This window comes from Pongo pygmaeus, chromosome X, assembly GCF_028885625.2.
Source record: "Pongo pygmaeus isolate AG05252 chromosome X, NHGRI_mPonPyg2-v2.0_pri, whole genome shotgun sequence".
Classification (NCBI taxonomy): domain Eukaryota; kingdom Metazoa; phylum Chordata; class Mammalia; order Primates; family Hominidae; genus Pongo; species Pongo pygmaeus.
In genome coordinates this window covers 71974612-71992742 of record NC_072396.2, presented here as the reverse complement: position 1 = coordinate 71992742, position 18131 = coordinate 71974612, and the positions used below count along the sequence as shown (strand labels likewise).

Below are 18131 nucleotides of genomic sequence, written 5' to 3'. Positions count from 1 at the left end.
GGCTGCTTGCTCAGCAGGGTCCAACCTAGGATGGCCCCAGTGGGGCCTGGGTCTTTCCGTAGGTTGCTTGGCCCAGCTTCATGCCCCTGCCTAGTGGATACCAGGCCATTCATGTCACTGGTTCCTCAGGGAGGCCACCTGGAAGCTTAAAATCAACCAGTGCAATAAGGTCACAAGAGCCTTGGCCTTCCAGCTCCACAAGGCCTTGCCTTTCAGGGAAACTGAGGCCTGGTTAGCACCTGCTCAGTTTGGCTTTATTGGTGAACTGGGCTCAGCCTGCGGAGAAAGCCAGGCAGCCCCACCCTCACCTGGGAAGCATCCTGTATCCCTGACTCACCAGGAGCTTAGGCCCAGCTGGGACAGGAAGGAGAGTCAAGGGTGGGGCAGTCTGGGGCCCTACCACTGGAGGCTCCCACCTCCTGCCTCCAGCTAGCTGAGCTTGGTCCCTCCCTGACCAAGACAGATGGAAAGGGAATGGGGAGTGGAGGTGGGGAGGGCTCCTGTTTTTTAAGATCCCTAAGGAAGCATGCTTGCTCAAAGGCAAGAAGTGGGAAGTCATACCCCTCGCTCTCAAGGAATACCTCTTATTTGCTCGTGGTGTAATAAAAGGCCTGCACTTGTACACTTGTATCCTAGTGCTCCTGTTCACCTGATGTGTGTCCTTGGGCAAGTTACAGCCCCTCACAGGGTCTCGGTTTCCTCATCTCAAATATAAGTCAGGTCATTCCCCACCTACCACCCTCACAGGGCAGTTTGTGAGATTCAATGAAACAAAGTGTGTAAAAGCATTTGAACAAACTGGCAGGTGCTGTCCAGGTGAAGGACACAAGGAACTACTAAGCACACTGTGTGGCCAACAGTGTGAGCACCAAGCTCAAACCAGCGCCAGCCATGGCACCCATGCTAGGACAAGGGAACAGCCAGTTGCGAAGCTTCTGGGCTACCCAGCAGGTTGCCCGACTTTCCTTTGTAAAATCGCCCTTGGATTTTACTTCACACTCCCACAGCTGCTCCCAGGGGGCCCCCAGGGCTCCATCCCCCACTGGGAGGGTTGAAGGCATGGACTGGGTGGGGGACTACTGGAGGACACTCAGTTGGAGAAGTGTGGGAAGTGCTCACTCAACTGAGTCAGGCTCTACCCCAGTAAACGACACCAATCTGGCCTGAACCAACCCTGATGAGAGACCCCCCAGCCCAGGCCAGGCCCCACTCTGGGCAGGCAGTCAAGCAGCAGAGGTTCCATCTGATCCAGGCACTTCCTTTGGTTAATGAGAAACCAAATAAACAGCCTCTGCCCCAGCTGGCTCCAGGAGCACCCCAGCCAGGCCCAGCCCTACACTAGCCCAACCTTCCTTCCCTCCGCCTGCAGGCCCTGTGGCTTTCCGCCCCCTTTCTTCTCTACCAGCTCCCCACTTCCCTCATAGCCCGGGTGGCTCCTTGGCTAATTCTCTGGGGCTTCCTACTCTGGATCACTCTCTCTCTCCTTCTTCCTCCTCTTTCCTCTGCTGCCTTCTACCCCATTTTTAGCTGCTGGATCTCACTTGTCCTCTTCCCCTGACATCTGTCTTAGCCGTCTCCACAGGGAATCCCCCCACAAGACCAGCAGGCTACTCCAGGCTGGAGCAGGAAGGCTCCAGGCCCTGCCAGTCTGCCTCTCCGCTGTGGGATGGAGGCCAAACCCTCTTCAGGGCCCTCACCACACTGTTTGACTTGAGCAAGTTACTCATCAGCCTGTGGGAGGTAGACAGGGTGCTCAAGGCTGCTCTAGCTTGAGAGTATCGACTGCTGGCCAGAAGCCCCCAACTATGCCATGGTGGTGGCTGTGGTGTGGCCCAGCTCAGAAGCAAGATTCTTCTGGCTGAGAGGTAAACTGGGCAGCCTGAAGCAGGCCCAATACCCAGTAGGCTGCAGCTGAAGTTCAGATCTTGGGAAGTTATTTCTATCCACCTCCAGGCGTCCTGAGGCAGGGCAGGGCTAGGCCCGCCAGCAGGTCCCAGATCTAGCCCCAGCTAGGTGGTGGCAGTACTTGTGGACACACCCAGGTCCCCATGGGAACATCTCCTCCTCCATTAACCCTCTCTAACTAGGCCTGTGCCAGACTGGGCAGATGCCCATGGCCTATGCCACAGAGGTGACAGGATGAACAGGGAAAATGGTCTCAGGCTCCATGACAGCAGAACAAGAGAGGAGAAAAACCTGGGGTGAGGGGAGTGGCAGGAGGGGCATAGGGCATTAAAACATCTTGCTCCACTAGGATAGCCATCCTCTTCCCGTACCTGCCCCAGTCACCAGTGGTTTGGGCACAGGAAAGCGCACACACGCACACAGCCCCACCACACACACATGCACACAACTCTCACTCTGCATTTCCCAACATCACGACACCATTTTACACCCATTTCTCCATGTGGTTAATTTTTTTTTTTTTAGTTCTCATTTTTTTCTAAGAAAAAAGCAACAAGAAAATAATTCAGAGTTTATACAAAACATCTTTACATTATTTTTTTCCAAAAAGACTAGTATTTACACAAATGGCAACAGAAACAAAAACAAAAACCCTTCCGACTGCCACCTGGAAGGGGCTGGCTGTTCTGCTCCCTCTCCCACCTGGCACTGGGGTGGGCAGCTGGCCAGGAGGCAGTGTGGAGGTGGATGGTGTGAGGCCCAGCTCCTTCCATGGCTGCTCTGGGAGTGCCTGCAAGGCGCACTCAAGTGGCAGTCTGTTAGCAGCCGTGCTGGCAAGGAACTGGGGTCAAAGTGCACAGCGGGCTGGCCCAGCCCCAGGCAGCCTCTTCCTCTTTCCAGGCCCCAGCCCAAGACTGGGACAGCAGCAGGAGCTGGGTTGGGTGGGGGTTACCCACCTGTGCTAGGGCCCAGAAAAGGAGCAGGTCACCTGGTCTTATACCCGCTTAGGTCTCCACCCTGGGCCTCTGTTTCCCCACCAGGCCAAAGGATGCCAAAGGTAAGGAGAGAACAGGGCGGGGGGTGGGGGGGAAACTCCCAGCTCTGCAGGGCAAATAGCCACCTGGGCACCTCACCTCCCTCCACCCCCCATGAGGTCATCTGCCTGCAGCAGCTCTCCTGTTCCCCAGGCAACAGCCAATTAAGACATTAATTACCGTGAGAGTGAGGGAGGCAGGAGATGCCCAAGAATCCCACAAGGAAGGGATTTTTTTTTTTTTTTTTTTTTGTGGAATGGTGGCAGTGACTACCCCATTGGCAGGATAAGCCTCGTAGGAGGGTCAGGAGGGGAGGGTGGGACACCTCGCCCAGTGGCACTTTCCTCTTCCCTCATGGGCGTGAACAGCCCTGGCCTGCCCCTTACCCCACCAGAAATACCAAGGAGTCTACAAAAGAAATGGCATCCTATGCTTCCTGGCTGACCACATCATGCCCCAGGCCCTCTTATACTGGCTCAGGCCAGGCTCACAAAGCCGGGGCGGGGGGGGGGGCTGCCTTTTACATTTTTCCATTTTTCTTCAAAAAACAGATGAAAATGAGTTGACAGCTAAAAAATGAACACAAAAGCATTAAAAACAGTGATGATAGCGGACAAGCAGTCCTGGGAAGGTGGCAAGGGGGGCGAGGGAGGGGCAGGGCCAGGGGACTGTCTCCCTGCCTGCTGTCCATCAGCATCCAGCCCTGCCCTCCAAGAAGGGGCGCCCCCACGAAGCCCAGAGGCCTGGCCAGAGGGGGAAGGCACAAGAGCATGGGGGTTAGGGGCACAAGCACCCCCCTCCAAAGCCCAGGGGGCAGGGAAAAAGGGGGATTATAAAAGCCAAGAAACTACAAAACTAAATACAAAGGTGGGCACAGCTGGCAAGGGGAGGGGGTGTGGGGGCGAAAGGAGAGGTCCGGTCCAGACCGACTGTCCCTCGGGGGCCTGAGGCCGTGCCGGGCACTCAGACCTTGTAGTAGATGTTCGCCGGGCTCTGGGGCGGCATCTCTTGGACGATGTAGACAGGGTGCCCGTAGTCCCCACTCACCTTCTCATAATGGGGGCAGTAGTTGTTCTCTGTAGTCCGTAAGGGAATGATGATGTCGCTGGGCTCGGTGCCCGCTGTGCCACTGCCCCCCTTGGGACTGGCCAGGGTACTGAGTGAGAGGGCAGCCGCTCGCTGCTGTGTGTGCTTGCGGTGCCGCTTGCGTAGCTTCAGTAGTAGGACCGTCAGGAAGATGATGATGAGCAGGAAGATGACGCAACCGGCACCGACAGCCGCGAACAATGCCACCTTGGAGTTGAAAAAGCCATCAGGGTCCCCGCTGCTGCCCCCACTTGCACCTGGGCCACTCTTCTCTTCCTGGTTCACAGTCTCTGAGGAAGGGAAAGGGGGAGGAACAGTCAGCCAGGGGTCCCAGGGACACACAGCAGATTTCAGGCCAGGCCCAGCTTGCATTTCTTCAGGGACAGGGCCTAACAAGGTGACAGAGCAATGGCTCCTGACCTCTGGGGAACACATATACACTTACCATGCTTGCCATCAGAGTCACCCAGGGAGCCCCGACTACCAGGGGCCTGTGTGGCTGTCTTGACAGTGTTGTCTGCCTCCTTGCTGGGCCTGCTGGTAGTCAGCTGCTCAGGCGTCACAGCATTGGGATCTAAGAATGGAGACAGAACAGGTGAGAGGGAGGGACCCGGCCAGCATAGGTGCCCTCAGTTATCAAGGGTGGGCCAAGAATGGCCTGGATACTGTAACCCTACGCCTGCTCCCCCACTCCTAATACACATGCACCAAGCCAGGAACATCTGTTCCAAAGGTCAAACAGGGTGGGGTGAGGGGACCCTCAGACTAGGCACTCACCTTGCCCAACCTTCATGACGATCTTCATGGTGCGTGTGCGGCACACACCCCCCTCCCGGTTTTCCAGCCCCTCTAGGCTTCCATTGGATGTTGCTGCAGGAAGAGGCCAGAGAAGTCAGAGAAGTCAGGAGGAGAGAAAGGTCTACTAGCATTACCCAGAAACTCCCGTTCTGCCTCAGCCAACAGGGAGAGAAACTGCAGTCGGGAGAAGCAAGCAGCTCCCATCTACCAGTGAACCCTTTCATTTTCTTCCCTCCCACTAGGAACAAAGTGGCCTAGTCCAGCCCAGGCCAAGAACAAGCCCCACCCCCAGGGGCACTGCTCCTCTGTCACGAGCAGGCCATGGCCCCTCGGTAAGGTCTGCCTTCTCACTGGGATCATAATGGGGGCTTCTACATAGACTGAAAGGAATGCTGGAGTAGGAATCAGGAGAACTGGGTTGGAGTCCTGACCCTAACTCTAACTCACTGTGTGATCTAAGGCAAGAAGTCCCTTCACCTTTTGGGGCCTTGGTTTCCCCTGAAGAAAAAGGCTGAATAGCTGGCTGATCCCAAAGGGCCTGGCAAATGCTACCATTCCTAATATTAGAACTTAGGTGGGCAAAGAAAATAAGAGAGAAGCAACACGAATTGGAGACCTCTCCTGCCCAACCCCTGGAGCCAAGGTGAGCTTGGTAAATGTTGGGGCCAGAATTCCAAGGCCAGGCTAGGAGGAGAACATGCCAGTCTTCAAAGGGGATCAGATCCAGCAGGGCCTTAACTACGTGCAATAGCATTGCACCACTTAGAAGCTCCCACTACTACAGGAGAGGAAAGAGTTAAGCCCAGGGAGAGAGCCAGAGGATGGGATGGGCGGGACTCACAGGTAATGTAGTAATCATGGTGCTTCTTGAACTCCAGGCCCATGTAGTTGGGGCTGAACTCCTGGAACTTGATGGTAAAGCGTATTTCCTGCTCTGGCCTATTGCAGGTGACCAACACGTTGGGGTCGAGCACTGTGCTACAGGCAGCTGCCTGCTCAGGCCGCACCAGGTACAGCTTGTAGTACTCATAGGGCCGCCCTGCTTCTGCTCGGGGGCAGATGATGTCCAGCTTGTCTCCAATTTTCGGATAGATCACCAAGCCCTTCCCACTCAGGAACCTGCCCAGAAGGAAGAAGACGGTCAGCCTCAGGGTTGGGGGTGGCCCCAGGCCATTCCAGAACCAGGGAAGCAGACGAGAGCCAGGCTGGGCCTACTGGGTGGAGACGGCAAGAGCAAGCCTTCTGCCCTTCCTCCATCCTCAGGCTGGGGGTGGGGAGAGAGAACCACACTACCAGGAGGGTGTGGAAGGGGTGGCCCATGGGCAAGGCTGCCAGACTCTGACTGCTCGGCAGGGTGGAGCACTGCCTGGCTGGGGAAGTCCTTTGTCCTAATGTGACATTTCTGCAGGGGGCTGACGTGGCCAATGGGCTAGGTACCAAGGTGTCAGGCCCATGCTACCTGGAGGTGGCAGTCTTATATACCCCCACCCCCAACAAACATTCCTTCATGACTGCTGCTACTACCTCTCCTATACCCATACACACATGCGTGCGCGCGCACACACACACACACACATACACACACACAGCAAGCCCACACATGTCTTAGTCACCACCCCCCGCAGCTCCCAGCCAAAGGCTGGGGGAGCTCAATCTGTCTGGGACCCATGTCTTCTCCCCCATCCTTACTAATCTTGGGCATGATGGAAAGATAGGAACAGGCATCGCCTGGAGCAAAGGGATGATGGCCACAGTCTCTGGCCAGGTGCAGCTCTGCTCACTCCCACTGCCTATTGTCCTACTGGCAATTCATCCCACCCTCAAAATGCAAGAGCCTGAATTCCTAAACTTGATTCATCTCATTCTTAAAAAGAACAGAGGAGAGGAGAAGGGGCTCAACAAGAGACAACAGATCATAGAAGATAGGGCCTCATCTGTATCCTAACCTGTCACCTCTATGTTGTTCCTACTCCAGCTCCTGAGAGGAGATGGACAAATGCCTTTTGAGCCAGGTTCATATTCTAATCCAGAAGGCCAGGCACTGGGGGACAGCAGGGAGGGTCAGCTGCCCAGGACCACCCATCCATAGGACTCTGTCCTTGCCTAAGCACACAGAAAGAAAATGGTGCTCCGTTGGCCATTTCTGAGCCTGGATGGGCTGGTGCTGAGAGCAAGGCAGAACCTCATGTAGGAGAAAGAACACAGACTTTAGAATCAGATTCCAAAGCTAGGCCCTTACTAACTCTGTGACTTTGGATGAGCTGCCTGTTCTGAGCTTCAGTTTCTTCTCTTGCAAAGTGGGGGTGGCAAGAGCCCCTACCTTCCAATATTGTGGCGGGGAGACGAGGCAGCACATGGAGAACACCTAGCACACAATAGGCGTTCGACATGTTTGACTGCCTCTTAGAAGCAGTCTCCCAAGAGGCAGGAGGTCAAATACTAACACTAAGTACCTATGAGCTCACTCTCATATTTTGGAGGGGAAACAGGAAGAGAAGATATGGCTCCGTCATCAAGGCCTTTACTGTCCAGTTTGGGTGAAAAAAGTAAATAACCCACACTCGAGTGATAGACAACACCAGGCTATCTGTAGGTATGTGTGAGGATGATGATTCAAGCAGCAAGGGCTGGAGGCAGGGAGAGGAAAGAGACAGCTCATCTGACCAGGATAGTCAGAGATGTATCCACAGGAAAGGCAGGATGAAAGTGGGTCCTGGGTGAGGAATAAGAAGTCAACACACTGAGACAGTAGACAGCAGTGGCTACGACACAAAGCCCAGGCCAGTGGTTGGTCCAGCTTGGCTGGGAGTGAGGAGAGAGAAACAGAAGAAGAGGTGGAAAAGTTCACCTGGGGCCAGACTGAAAGGCCTCAAGGGTCACAGCAAGCAGGGTGGGTTTCATCCCATTGGAGAGAGGCTCTCAGAGCAGGAAGGACAATGGAAGGCTTCAGGCAGTGCTTAAAGAGAATGAAGCTGACAGTGTCATGCACCAGTTCACAGGCTACCACAATCATCTGAGAAAAGAGTGGTTCCATTTCCTGAGGGCCCATTACACCAAAGGGACTACAAGCAATACCGGCCTACTGGGAACTCTGGGCAAATGCCTTTGCAATGCCAAACCTGTGTCCTCATCTGAGGGAGGGAAATGATACCCAAGTAGGCAAAGAGGGAAACTGACCACATGGATGAAGTGGACGAAGAAAAGCCGCCTTTCCTCCATGTCGAGTGAGGCTCCACCAAATTGGGAGCTGCCATCTTGATGTGCAGGAGGGTAAAAGCCAGAATGAGATGGCCTCCCCACTGGTACCTAACTATAGAGGGTCCAGAAAGGAAGTAGGCATGGGATGGAAGCCTGGATAAACATTTCAGATGGAATACCCCTGTCCCATGCACCATACAAAGCCAACAAGTTTCCCCAAAGCCTCTAGAATTCTCCAGGCATTTTTTCCCTTTCCAGTGCTCACAACGGTTCCATCTAGATGGCAGGATTAGACAACTGCTCACATCTTAGAGCCAGCAGGAACCTTAGAGTCCAGGCCCTTCATGTGAGGGAATGAATGATCAGATGAACGTTCCCATTGAAAAGAGGGGTCTAAACCTACCCAGGACAGTAAACCGATGGGTCTAAGAGGGCCTAAAACATTGCCTGAATCATTGTACAACATCTTCACAACACATATATATGCAGCTACATAGAGGGCACGGAAAGGGAGACAGGCCAGCTCAGCTTTCTAACCACTTGGTTCTGGCTTACTCACCAGGGAGTCCTGTCTACCCCAAGTGCAGTCTCCCATTGCCACCCAGGTTCCAGAGCCCTGGAATTGGAACAGGGCTTCTAGCTAATTGGGGTTCTACCTTGAAGCCAGAGGCATTGAGGAAACAGATGTCTACATGATGGAGGAGGGGGGGAGAAGGGAGAACTATTGCCCCCAAAACCCCTCAGAGTCTCTTCAACCTCAGTGAACAGACTTCATAAATATTCATTAGTTCATTTGCATGGCAGCTGGCAGAGGGAAACTCACCTTCCCCTAAAGTACAGAAGGGAGCGGAGGCCGATGAGACCCGTCTTCCCTGACCCTGATCCCCCATACTGGTAACCTTCTTAGCATCTTCCCTACCACTGGGCAAACCTCGTCTTGACCTGTCAGAAGCTCAAGAGAGTGGTAAGGGGCCATAAGGGATGGGTGTATAGCCAGTGAGAGTGAAGGCCAAAGCTAGGTAGAACACTAGTCATACTTTAAAGGGGGACCCTACAGTTCTCCCTTCTTACCAGATTAGGAGTAGGAGTAAGGGAAGAGGAAGAAGAGATGTCCCCAAGTGAAACTCTTTATCCCCCACCTTACTTCCCCCAACCCTAAGACCAAGCCAAGCTTTTCTGCCTGGGGCCACCCCCAGACAAAGCCCTTTTCTGAAAAATAAAGGGATTGACATGGCTCAGCAGGAAGCCTGAAGCAGGTCGCCATGGTAACCCCTGAGGCCTTCCCTCTCCAGCCTCAGAAAGCCCTGGGACCCCAGGGCGCCACCCCAGGAAGTAAAAGGACTTGGGGGAGGCGGCCTAAGCTATTCCAGCTCTTCCCCTCTACCCTAGCCCAAGTTCTATCTTCAGCCTTTCTACCTAGCTTAAAAGCACCACCATGCCATCACTGCCACAAAGAATCCTGGGATATGAAAAGCCTGAAGGGGCTGGGGACAGTAGCCTCCAAGGCCCTGGACTGGCCAGAAACCAACTAACCAACAGCCCCTCCTTGTTTTCTCCGGATAAGCCCTTCTCCACCCATGTGAATACAATTTACAGGGGGCAGGGAGAGCTTGCAGCTAGGAGGGTCTTGCCCAGAAAGCTACCCACATCCCACCAGGTCTATACTTCTTTCCTTGTCACCCTGCTCTCAGGCTCTAGCAACTTGTGGTCAGAGAATGGCCAAAGGGGAAGCCTGGTTCTAGGCCATGCAAGTCCAAGTCTGGCAGAAGACTCTAGCCTCAACCTCAATTCAGTGACCCCACCACCACTGCACTTGCACCTCCCAGGGTGGCAAGACCAATGGAGGACAGACCCCAAGCCAGAGCTCAAGTCTGTTCTCATCCCAGCTAGGGTGGGAGCCCCCAAATTAAAGGCTCCTCTTTAACTCCCCCAGCTCCACCCAGCCCCCGAGGCTGGCAGGAGCAGGCCTGGCGTGTCCCAGCAGTGCCCGCCCAGGCGTGGGTGGGCAGGAACAGCAGCTGGGTCCTGGCACACACAACTCTGTCAGAGGCAGGGAAGCCAGGAGAGTCCTGGAGGAAGTCACCCTCCCCATCTACACTGAACTATGCCCTTCCTGGCTAAAGCTCGTGTCCATTATGAATTTAATACCCCCCTCCTCGATGTCGATGTCTGCTTTCTGTGGGGTCCCTGAGAAGAGAGATTCTTAGCTCAGAGAGGAACCAAAGGTGCCACTCAGAGCTCCGCAGAGAGTGTGCCAGGCAGTGAGTTGGCTGCCTTTAGTTCAGGTCACCCAAGCAGTCAGTCCTGGGAGGTAGGCCTAGAAAAGTCAAATGAGGAAGTTTGAGCACTGCTCACCCCACACAGACAGGGCCTGAGTCACAGGGACAGATGCTTGCACACCTGCGAGGTAAGAGGGGAACTCAGGGGCAGGGAGCCAGGGCCTCTTCCCAAACCCCACCTTGAATTCCTGTCTGTCCTACATTTCAAGGCAGCAGGAATGAATGGCAGACAACACAGCTCTGCCCCCATAGGCAAGTCATTGACTGGCCTTAGACAAGTCACTTCCCTTGTCCGGGCATATGCCTTCTTATCTGGAAAATGGGGCCAATACCTACTTCCCAGGGTTGTTGGGAGCATTGGATGAGATCATATATGAGAATGCATTGTAAGTAGCAAGGTGCCGCCTGCCTATTAGTTAGCATGCCAAACACAGCATTATTTAGAAGTAAAAAGCTGAAGGAGCTTACTACATTCCTGGCTGCTAGTACCCTGACCCAAAACAATGATCGTGAAATACGCCCAAGAGGGGCTGCTATGGTCTGTGGGGTAAGGAACCCAGGATGTGGCTGGTGAGCACCCCCATATCTCAGCTCCTCTAATAGTCACAGAGTGGACTCTCCCCCAAACCTGGTGTTCCCATGGCAACTAGCAGCCTCCTGGCTGGCCCACTCTCTGTCCTTTAGTCCCTAACTCCAGAAAACAGTGATGCACCATAGTATCCAGGGCCCACGCATCCCCATTCACCTGAGCGGATGAGACAAGAGACAGCCCAAGGGAAGAAAGGGAACCCTCGATTCAGTCCCCACCCCAGCCTCACAGGTCCTTCTTGCCCTTGCCTGGCTGCCCTATGTGGGAGAGGGGAGGCAGGGGAACAGGGGACTTTAGGAGCTGCTGGATTCCCATCACTCTCAGGCCCCCACCTGTGGCCAATCAGCCACAGAGTAGAAGAGGTCAGGTCCCTAACCACCCCGGAAAAGGGCCCCCTGAGTTGGCCTCCCCAGGACTGTGAGCTAGAACAGCTGTGTGGGGCTGGGGCCAACACTTTGGCTTGGAGCAGGCAAGCATGGGTTGGGGTCTGCAGCTGCCCCCACCCATGCTGGAGTCAAGGGTCCTGGATGCCAAGCTGAACCCCCCACCCCCACCCCCTTGTAGCGAACGTTTGTAATGTGATCTCAGGCACATTCTGACTCCCTGGAGGTGGGGGAATCTGAGTGCGGGGCAGGAAGGGGTCAGGACGGGACTGAGAGACTGAACTGCAGCAGCTGGACTTGGCTGAGGACTCAAGTGTGAGGCCTGCCGGCTGCCCCAAGCTCCCAGGGGAAAAGGCTGCGGGAGGGGTCGCCTAGGACCATTTAGATAACAGCCCCCCAACTCAGATACACACACACACACACACGCACACACAGAGGTTCCTAAAAAAAACTCTAGCAGGACCAAACCCATCCCCCCACCTTGTGCTCATGGGGCAAATCCGATAGGAGGGGCCAAGGAGGCAGAAGCTCCTGCCACTCAGGGACTAGCACCCCAGAAGGCCCCAGCACCAATTTGGGAAAGAGGCTTGGGAGTCTTGGGCCAGCCATTCCAGCTTCCCCTCTCAGTCAGGGCTGGGGCCGGGCCGCACGCACCTTGGAACCTGGAAGCGGACCCCCAGCCCCACCACTTCTTTATTTTGATTTTTTTTTTCCCCAAGGAGGAAGCAATTAAGCAGGGTTTATAGGCACTGGGAGATTTTCTTTTTTAGGAGGGGGGTTGCCAGCTTCTGACAGGGCTGAGGAGAGAGACCAAAAGCCAGGAGAGGAAGAGGGGAGGGAAGAGAGAAAATGAGCCTGAGAGGGAGAGCACGGGCATGTGCGAGAAACAAAAGGACTTGAGAAAAAGAGGCAGAGAGTGACTAAGAGTGAGAGGGAGTGTGAGAGCTAGGCAGAGCAGGCGAGCCTAGCTGGAGAGGGAAGGTGAGCGCTGCTTGAGGAGGGTATGAGAGGGCGAACTGACACGGGCCTGAGAGGAGAACTCGGGCAGGAGGCAGAGAGGGAGGGAGACAGAGAGGGACTGTTTATTTGAAAGGCTGTGGCAGCCTGAGGGTTGGGCGCGGTGGCAGAAGCAGCCCCCAAAGCTCGAGGAGAGCTGAGGGCAGTGCCTCCTTCCTGTCCATTTGCCCTCACCACCCCAGCCAACACATGCAGAGAGTGGCTGCATTCCAGACCCCTGAGCCTGGAAGGAAGGGGGGTGCGCCAGTATCAGTCTCTGACCCTTCCCAGGATCTACCCAATTACAGAATGGAATTCGGACAGGTTCTAGGTTCTAGAGAGTCTTCAGCCACCCCCCATCCCCACCCCACAATGCCTTCCCTCAGCTTGAGGTAGATGGGGAGGGGGGTCAGAGAGGATACCACCCCCCAAAACCTGTAAACCAGTCCAGAGCACTAAAGGCTCTGAGCACAAAAAGGGGGAAGCACAGACAGATCGTGTTTCTTCCAGCACCCCCAACTCTGCAGGAGGGCTCCTTTCCAGCTGTGGAGCTGCATGTTATCTCTGGTTAGAGACCCGAGAGAGCAATTAGGTCACTCCCATGAGCCCCTATGATGGGCTACCCCAGGCGGATTTCAACTCTCCTGGCTCAAGAGAGAACATTTCCAGCCTCCACCCTTACCGGGGAAACTGAGCACTTCACAACCTTCCCCCCTGGGCTCAAGCAGCCCAGAGCTCCCAGAGCATTTTGAGCCCCTGCTATTAGGAGAGAGTTGTACCCCGTTTGGCTTCTGGGTAGGAAAGAAATTCTTGCCAATCCCTTTCCTTGTACCCAGGGAGAGCCCTCCACCCCAACCCTGGTTTAGCCATCCCACCAACCAGTAATAGGACTCTACCTTAATCGAGGAGAAGAAAACTAAAGCTGCCTTCTCCCACTCCAGGGCTGAGAGATCAAACGTCCCTGGGACCCAAGTGGCCAAGGTAAGCAGGAGCCTGGGAAGTTACCCGGGGCGGGGCGGGGTTGGTGGGGGAGGCGGCGGGGGGCAGCAAGAGTGGACAGGAAGAAATTTGAGATACAGGAATCAGCGATCACGGATGGAGCAGGTCAAAGCTCCCCAGTTTCCTGCTAAGTAGGGTTGTTCGCACATTGCTGGGACCTCCAGAAAACTGAGAGGAAGGGCAATTTTGACCCTGGGTTCCAACCTGAGTCCTGGATGCCAAAAGAGAAGGTCCAGAGGTCACTACAACAGCCCCAGCGACTTCCCACTAAAAGCCCAGAAACCACTGAGCCACCGCCCTGAAAGGTGTGCGTGTTGTTTGGAGGGGTTGTGTGTGTGGTGGTGGTGGAGTAGTTGTGCACGGGAAGGAGAAGAAAGAAAAGAAAGGATGTTCTTTATATAGCTGCCCACCCCCCGCCCCAACCCCTTGGGGAAAACTAAGCACAGCTCCCCAATCTGGGGGACAGACTCAGGGGCCAAGGGGACCTGCCTGGGCAGGAATCGCTCCTTCTCCACCCACCTCCCTCAACAGCTCGGCCGCCACTCTCCGCCCTGGCGGGCCCTTGAAGCTCTGTTACCGGCTCCATTGGACCCCTGACGGGCACTAGTTCGAACCCCCACTACCCAGCGACCACTCTCCCACTCCGCCCCTCTCCACCCGCTGCCTTTGTGAGCCTGGGAGCAGCGCCCGCCTTTCTACCGCTCCGGCAGGGAGAAAGGAGGGGCGGGGGGCAAAAAGAGACAGCAAAGCAAAAAGCCAGGGAGGCAAACAGGGAAGAAAGAGAAATGAAAATGGGAGAAGCCCGAGTGCGGATGTTGGCGCTGCCACCCACTCCAAGCGCCGGGTCCCGCTCTGTGTTCCCTCCACAGCTAAGCAAACGAGGAACCCGTGTTCTGGCCTCGTCCCTCGCCCGAGTCAAGCTCGCTCCTGGAGCAGCTCTCGGCGAAAATCACCACGTTCCCAGGGGCCCCAGAGGGAGCTGCGTTCTCGTCTCCACTCAGCTCTCCGGTGCGCTCTCGGGCGCCCGGACTCCACAGCTCCGCCTGTGCGACCACCTCGACTTGATCCAGGACGTGCAGAGGCAAGGGCTGGGAAGCCCAGGGGGTCACAACCCAGCCAAGTGCCCCTACCCCACCCCGCCGCACCCTGCTCCACCCGCCCGCCCACAGGAAAACACTCGAAAAAGCCGGAGACAAAATGAGGCGCCGCTCCTCCTCCGAAGACCTCCCTACATGCACTCAGGGGCGTGCGGCCTCACCCTGAAGGAGTGCCTTCCACCCCAGCGTCCAGAGGAGATAAGTTACTCACTTGGGGTTAAGGGAGCTCCAGGATACGGGCTCCAGGTTCTTGGCCAGCGGTGTGGCGAGCCGGCACAGCGCCCACACGACCATCGCCACAAGCCACTTGCCGAGCCAACGCTGCCCAGGCCGAGCCATCTTCCCGGGGGCAGACTGCACTTCGGGATCCCTTGGCGCCTCCTTAGCAAAGCTCGCCTCGCCTTCCTCTGCCGCGCTGCGCTCGGAGCCGCTCAGGCGCCCATCCTCCGCAGCCGCCGGCCTTGAAGTGCTCCCCTCCCGCCGGCTTCGGTGTCGCTCTTCTCCGCCCGGCCGGCCAGGAAGACTCACTGGGCAGCCGCCCCCAAACCGGGCATGGGCTTCGGCCCCCGAGGGCTCGTTCTCCTGGGCTCTCCGCTGCCGCACGAGGCGCGACGGGGGCTCTGCGCCCCCGGGTGATCCCGCCCGATTCCGCTCGACTCCCCGAGACGGTTCGGGGCTGCGCGCCCTCTCCCCGACGGGGTCTTCCCGCAGAGGTCTCGGTGACCGCCCCGACGCCTCGACCGTCCCGGGATCGCTGTCCCTTGGAAGAAGTGGGGGTTTCCCCACAACACAAGCTCGGTCCCCGGGCTCCCGACTGGGCCGCCCTGGCACGGGCTCCGTTCCTCCGGGCCACACTGGGACTCCGGGCTACGCGCCCCCGGACAGCTTCTACTTCAGCGCGGGCCCTGCTCAGTGTACTTAGAAGAGCGGGGAGATGCTGCCGAGCGAGCCAGTCCCATTAGTTTGCGCCCCCGAAGCCTCCGCCGGGTAGCCCGGCAGCCTCGCGTCGCCGAGTCCTGGCTCCCGGGCGATCGAGCCCGAGGGTCTGCCGCCAGTGCGAGCCTCACACACCTCCCACTGCTGTCCAACTCGCATAGACTCCCTCCGCTGCCGCTGTGCTGTCTACTCCCTTGCTCAGGCGAACGCAAGGCCAACCCTGCTCTCTTAGCCAATAGCAAGCTCAGTGGCGGGGTCCTTGCCCCATACCACTCCCCCAGAGCAGGAAGGGGGCGGGGTTTCAGGGAGCTCTTAAGGACGCCGCGCGCCCGATGGCACCAATCTGAGTGTGCGGCTCGTGCGGTTAGGGCTGGGTCCCGCTCAGTCCTGTTCCCAGAGCGCTCAACCCGTGGGAAGTTGGCACTCTCAAGAGCTGCCGGCCTGCTCTTCTCCCCACGCGTCTGGTCAACACCCCAGCCCACTGACCCTGTCCCAAGTACTCCAGGAAAGTACTTCCATTCTCTTTTTACACACAGGACCCCTGAAGTCCTGCTCTGTGTCCACCTCCGTGTCAAGGACAGCCTGTCTGCTCCTCGTCCAGTCCCACGTAAGGCTTTGGTGGGCTTTCCTCCTCTCGCCCTCAAAATGCACTGTCTGCTTGCACTTGGACCCGGAATCGGGAACATAAAAGTGAGAGCTGTGGGAGGGGGACACTGGTGAGGGTCCAGTACTTGATTGGGGCTGGAGGTGGGGCGGGGAGCAAGGTGGGGCGTGGTGGGGAGAGAAGGCGTGTTCATCGCCCCTGGGGACCAGGCCTTCGGAATCTCAGCTTTCTGGGGGAGCCTTGTGGGACCTCTGGAGCCAAGATTTAGTCTTGTCCTGTCCGAAGGCGCGGGCAAGGTCCCGGGATAGGCAAGCGGGGATGAGAGGGCACGTCGATAAAGAAAGACACCTCGAGGGCAAAGAGGAAAAAGCACAGGGCACGAGACATTTGAAAAAGCAAAAGCGGGCATCCTGGCCCGGAGAAGCCGGACTCCAGCCTGTCCCGGCCTCGCCATCTGGGTCTTTGTCTCCCAGCCCTGGCCCATTCTTCCCGCCCCGCCTTGCCTCTTTGCTTAGAACTTGGCTCGATCCCATAGTTCAGACCCTCCAGGTCCGACCCACTCTCCCTGGTCGGACCCCAGAGGACGTGCCCACGTGCTAATATCTCCCCCTGCTGGACTTCCATAGCACTGCGGGCGCCTGGGATAAACCCGGAGCGTGCCATAGCACAAGACCTGGGACAGGCGTAGCCTTAGCAAAAACCGCCACCCTTTATGGGGAGGAAGGGAAATAACTAGAAGGAATATCTGAGTTTGGGGTGGGCTTAGGGACTGCCAAGAATACAAGGTCTCCCCACTGCTTCTTTATGGAGATAATTAGATGAGCAACATTCCCAAAGTACTCCACCATTCACACAGTTTCATGTCCATCATCTCGCTTAATAGGTGACTGAGCTACTGCGTTTCTCAGTGGATCCTCTGATGATCTTTGTGGCTGTAGAGGCGGGAATAGCCCAGATTTTGTCTTTTTATTTTCTCCCAAATAGAGGAGAAAATAGGGAAAATCTGGGCCCTTCCCACTTCCAGGGGCAGCCCTTGAGGGTGAAGTGACTCTGGGTAGGTAGGGAAAAGAAGGAGCTGTTTGGGGTCTCTGAGCTCTCAGCTGGACCCTGCATTGGGGTGTAAGGAAGGAGAGATGAGAAGAACAGGGTGTAGGGACACACCAATAGTCTAGCTGGGAGACTGGGACCCCTGGAGTGCATGCTAGGACATCAAAACCTGAATACAGAAAGCAGCCTGCTGCTTACTGAGTGCCTACTATTGTCAAGAACCAAGTTAGATGCTTTTCCTTTCATAACCTTTTGAAATGAGTTCCAGTATCCCCATTTTACGTACAGGGGAAAGTAAGGCTCAGAGAGAAGTGACCCATCTGAGATCACCAAGCTGATCAGTGGTGAAAGCAGGATTTGAATCCTGGAACATCTGTCTCCAAAGCCTGTGGCCATTCCCCTGTACCATACTGGCTCAAATTCCCAGCCAATCCTTGCTTCTTTGCTTCTTTGGTTCATTCCTGGTTAAGGCTGGGTCATGCATGGACAGCAGCAGCCTGGGGCTGGCCAGGACTCTTCCCTCACTGTCCTTCAAGAAGTTGCCAGGCCTGGAAAGTTCATCTGTATTCCTGGCCATAGCCCAGAGTTCTTCTCATCTAAGACCACCACTGCCAACCCTAGAGCCAGCCTCGATTCTTCCTCCCCACAGCCAGCATGCCCGGTGCCCCACAGGAGGAGAGCCCAAGGCCAGGTGGGGGATGGGGAGATGAGGCTATGCGGCCAATCTTGGGAAACATGGGAAGACAGAAGCAGTTCCTGAGTGTGCCAGCACCTAATCCCGGTGGGCAGGGTGGCAGAGGAAATGAGGAGAAGACTCTTTATGTCCAGACCTGCTCCACATGCTACTTGTCCCTGCTCACAGCACAGCCTTTCTGCCTCAACCTGCCCACACCAGCTACAGGGGCCTCAGGAGCAGAGCTGAGCCTACTCCCTGCCATGGCTAGGCCAGTGATTCCAGGTTCCCACCTCCTGCCCCACCCTGGCGGGGCCTCAGATGTAATGATTCAGGCCCCCGAGGTAGGGAAAAATTACTCCCAAGGGAACCTGAGAGGAAGTCAGGATCTGTGAGCAATGGGGGCCCTCTCATCCAAGCCCTCCCTATACCACTGGCAGTCACTCCCCACCCATGCCTCCCAGGTTACTGTGTCATTACAGACGCGTCCACGCATGCGCGCGCGCG

At 56.3% G+C, this 18131-nt stretch overlaps 1 protein-coding gene across 1 annotated transcript; it reads right to left on the bottom strand.

The window, feature by feature from the left end:
• Nucleotides 1–2464: 2464 nt before the first annotated feature.
• On the bottom strand, nt 2465–15524 carry EFNB1 (ephrin B1). The gene is made up of 5 exons (XM_054472558.2): nt 14576–15524; nt 5665–5942; nt 4803–4895; nt 4471–4599; nt 2465–4315 (listed from the first exon to the last, which is right to left on the bottom strand). Exons 1-5 carry the CDS (start codon nt 14701–14703, stop codon nt 3903–3905), a joined length of 1041 nt encoding a protein of 346 aa, XP_054328533.1. The 5' UTR covers nt 14704–15524; the 3' UTR covers nt 2465–3902.
• Between the last annotated feature and the right edge of the window lie 2607 nt (nt 15525–18131).

Excerpts from the sequence above, each read along its gene's own strand:
- EFNB1 (XM_054472558.2), bottom strand. The coding sequence starts at position 14,703 with ATGGCTCGGCCTGGGCAGCGTTGGCTCGGCAAGTGGCTTGTGGCGATG. Across the intron at positions 5,943-14,575 it reads TGGAGCTCCCTTAACCCCAA|GTTCCTGAGTGGGAAGGGCT; the intron begins GTGAGTAACTTA and ends CCTTCTGGGCAG. Across the intron at positions 4,600-4,802 it reads CGTCATGAAGGTTGGGCAAG|ATCCCAATGCTGTGACGCCT; the intron begins GTGAGTGCCTAG and ends CTCCATTCTTAG.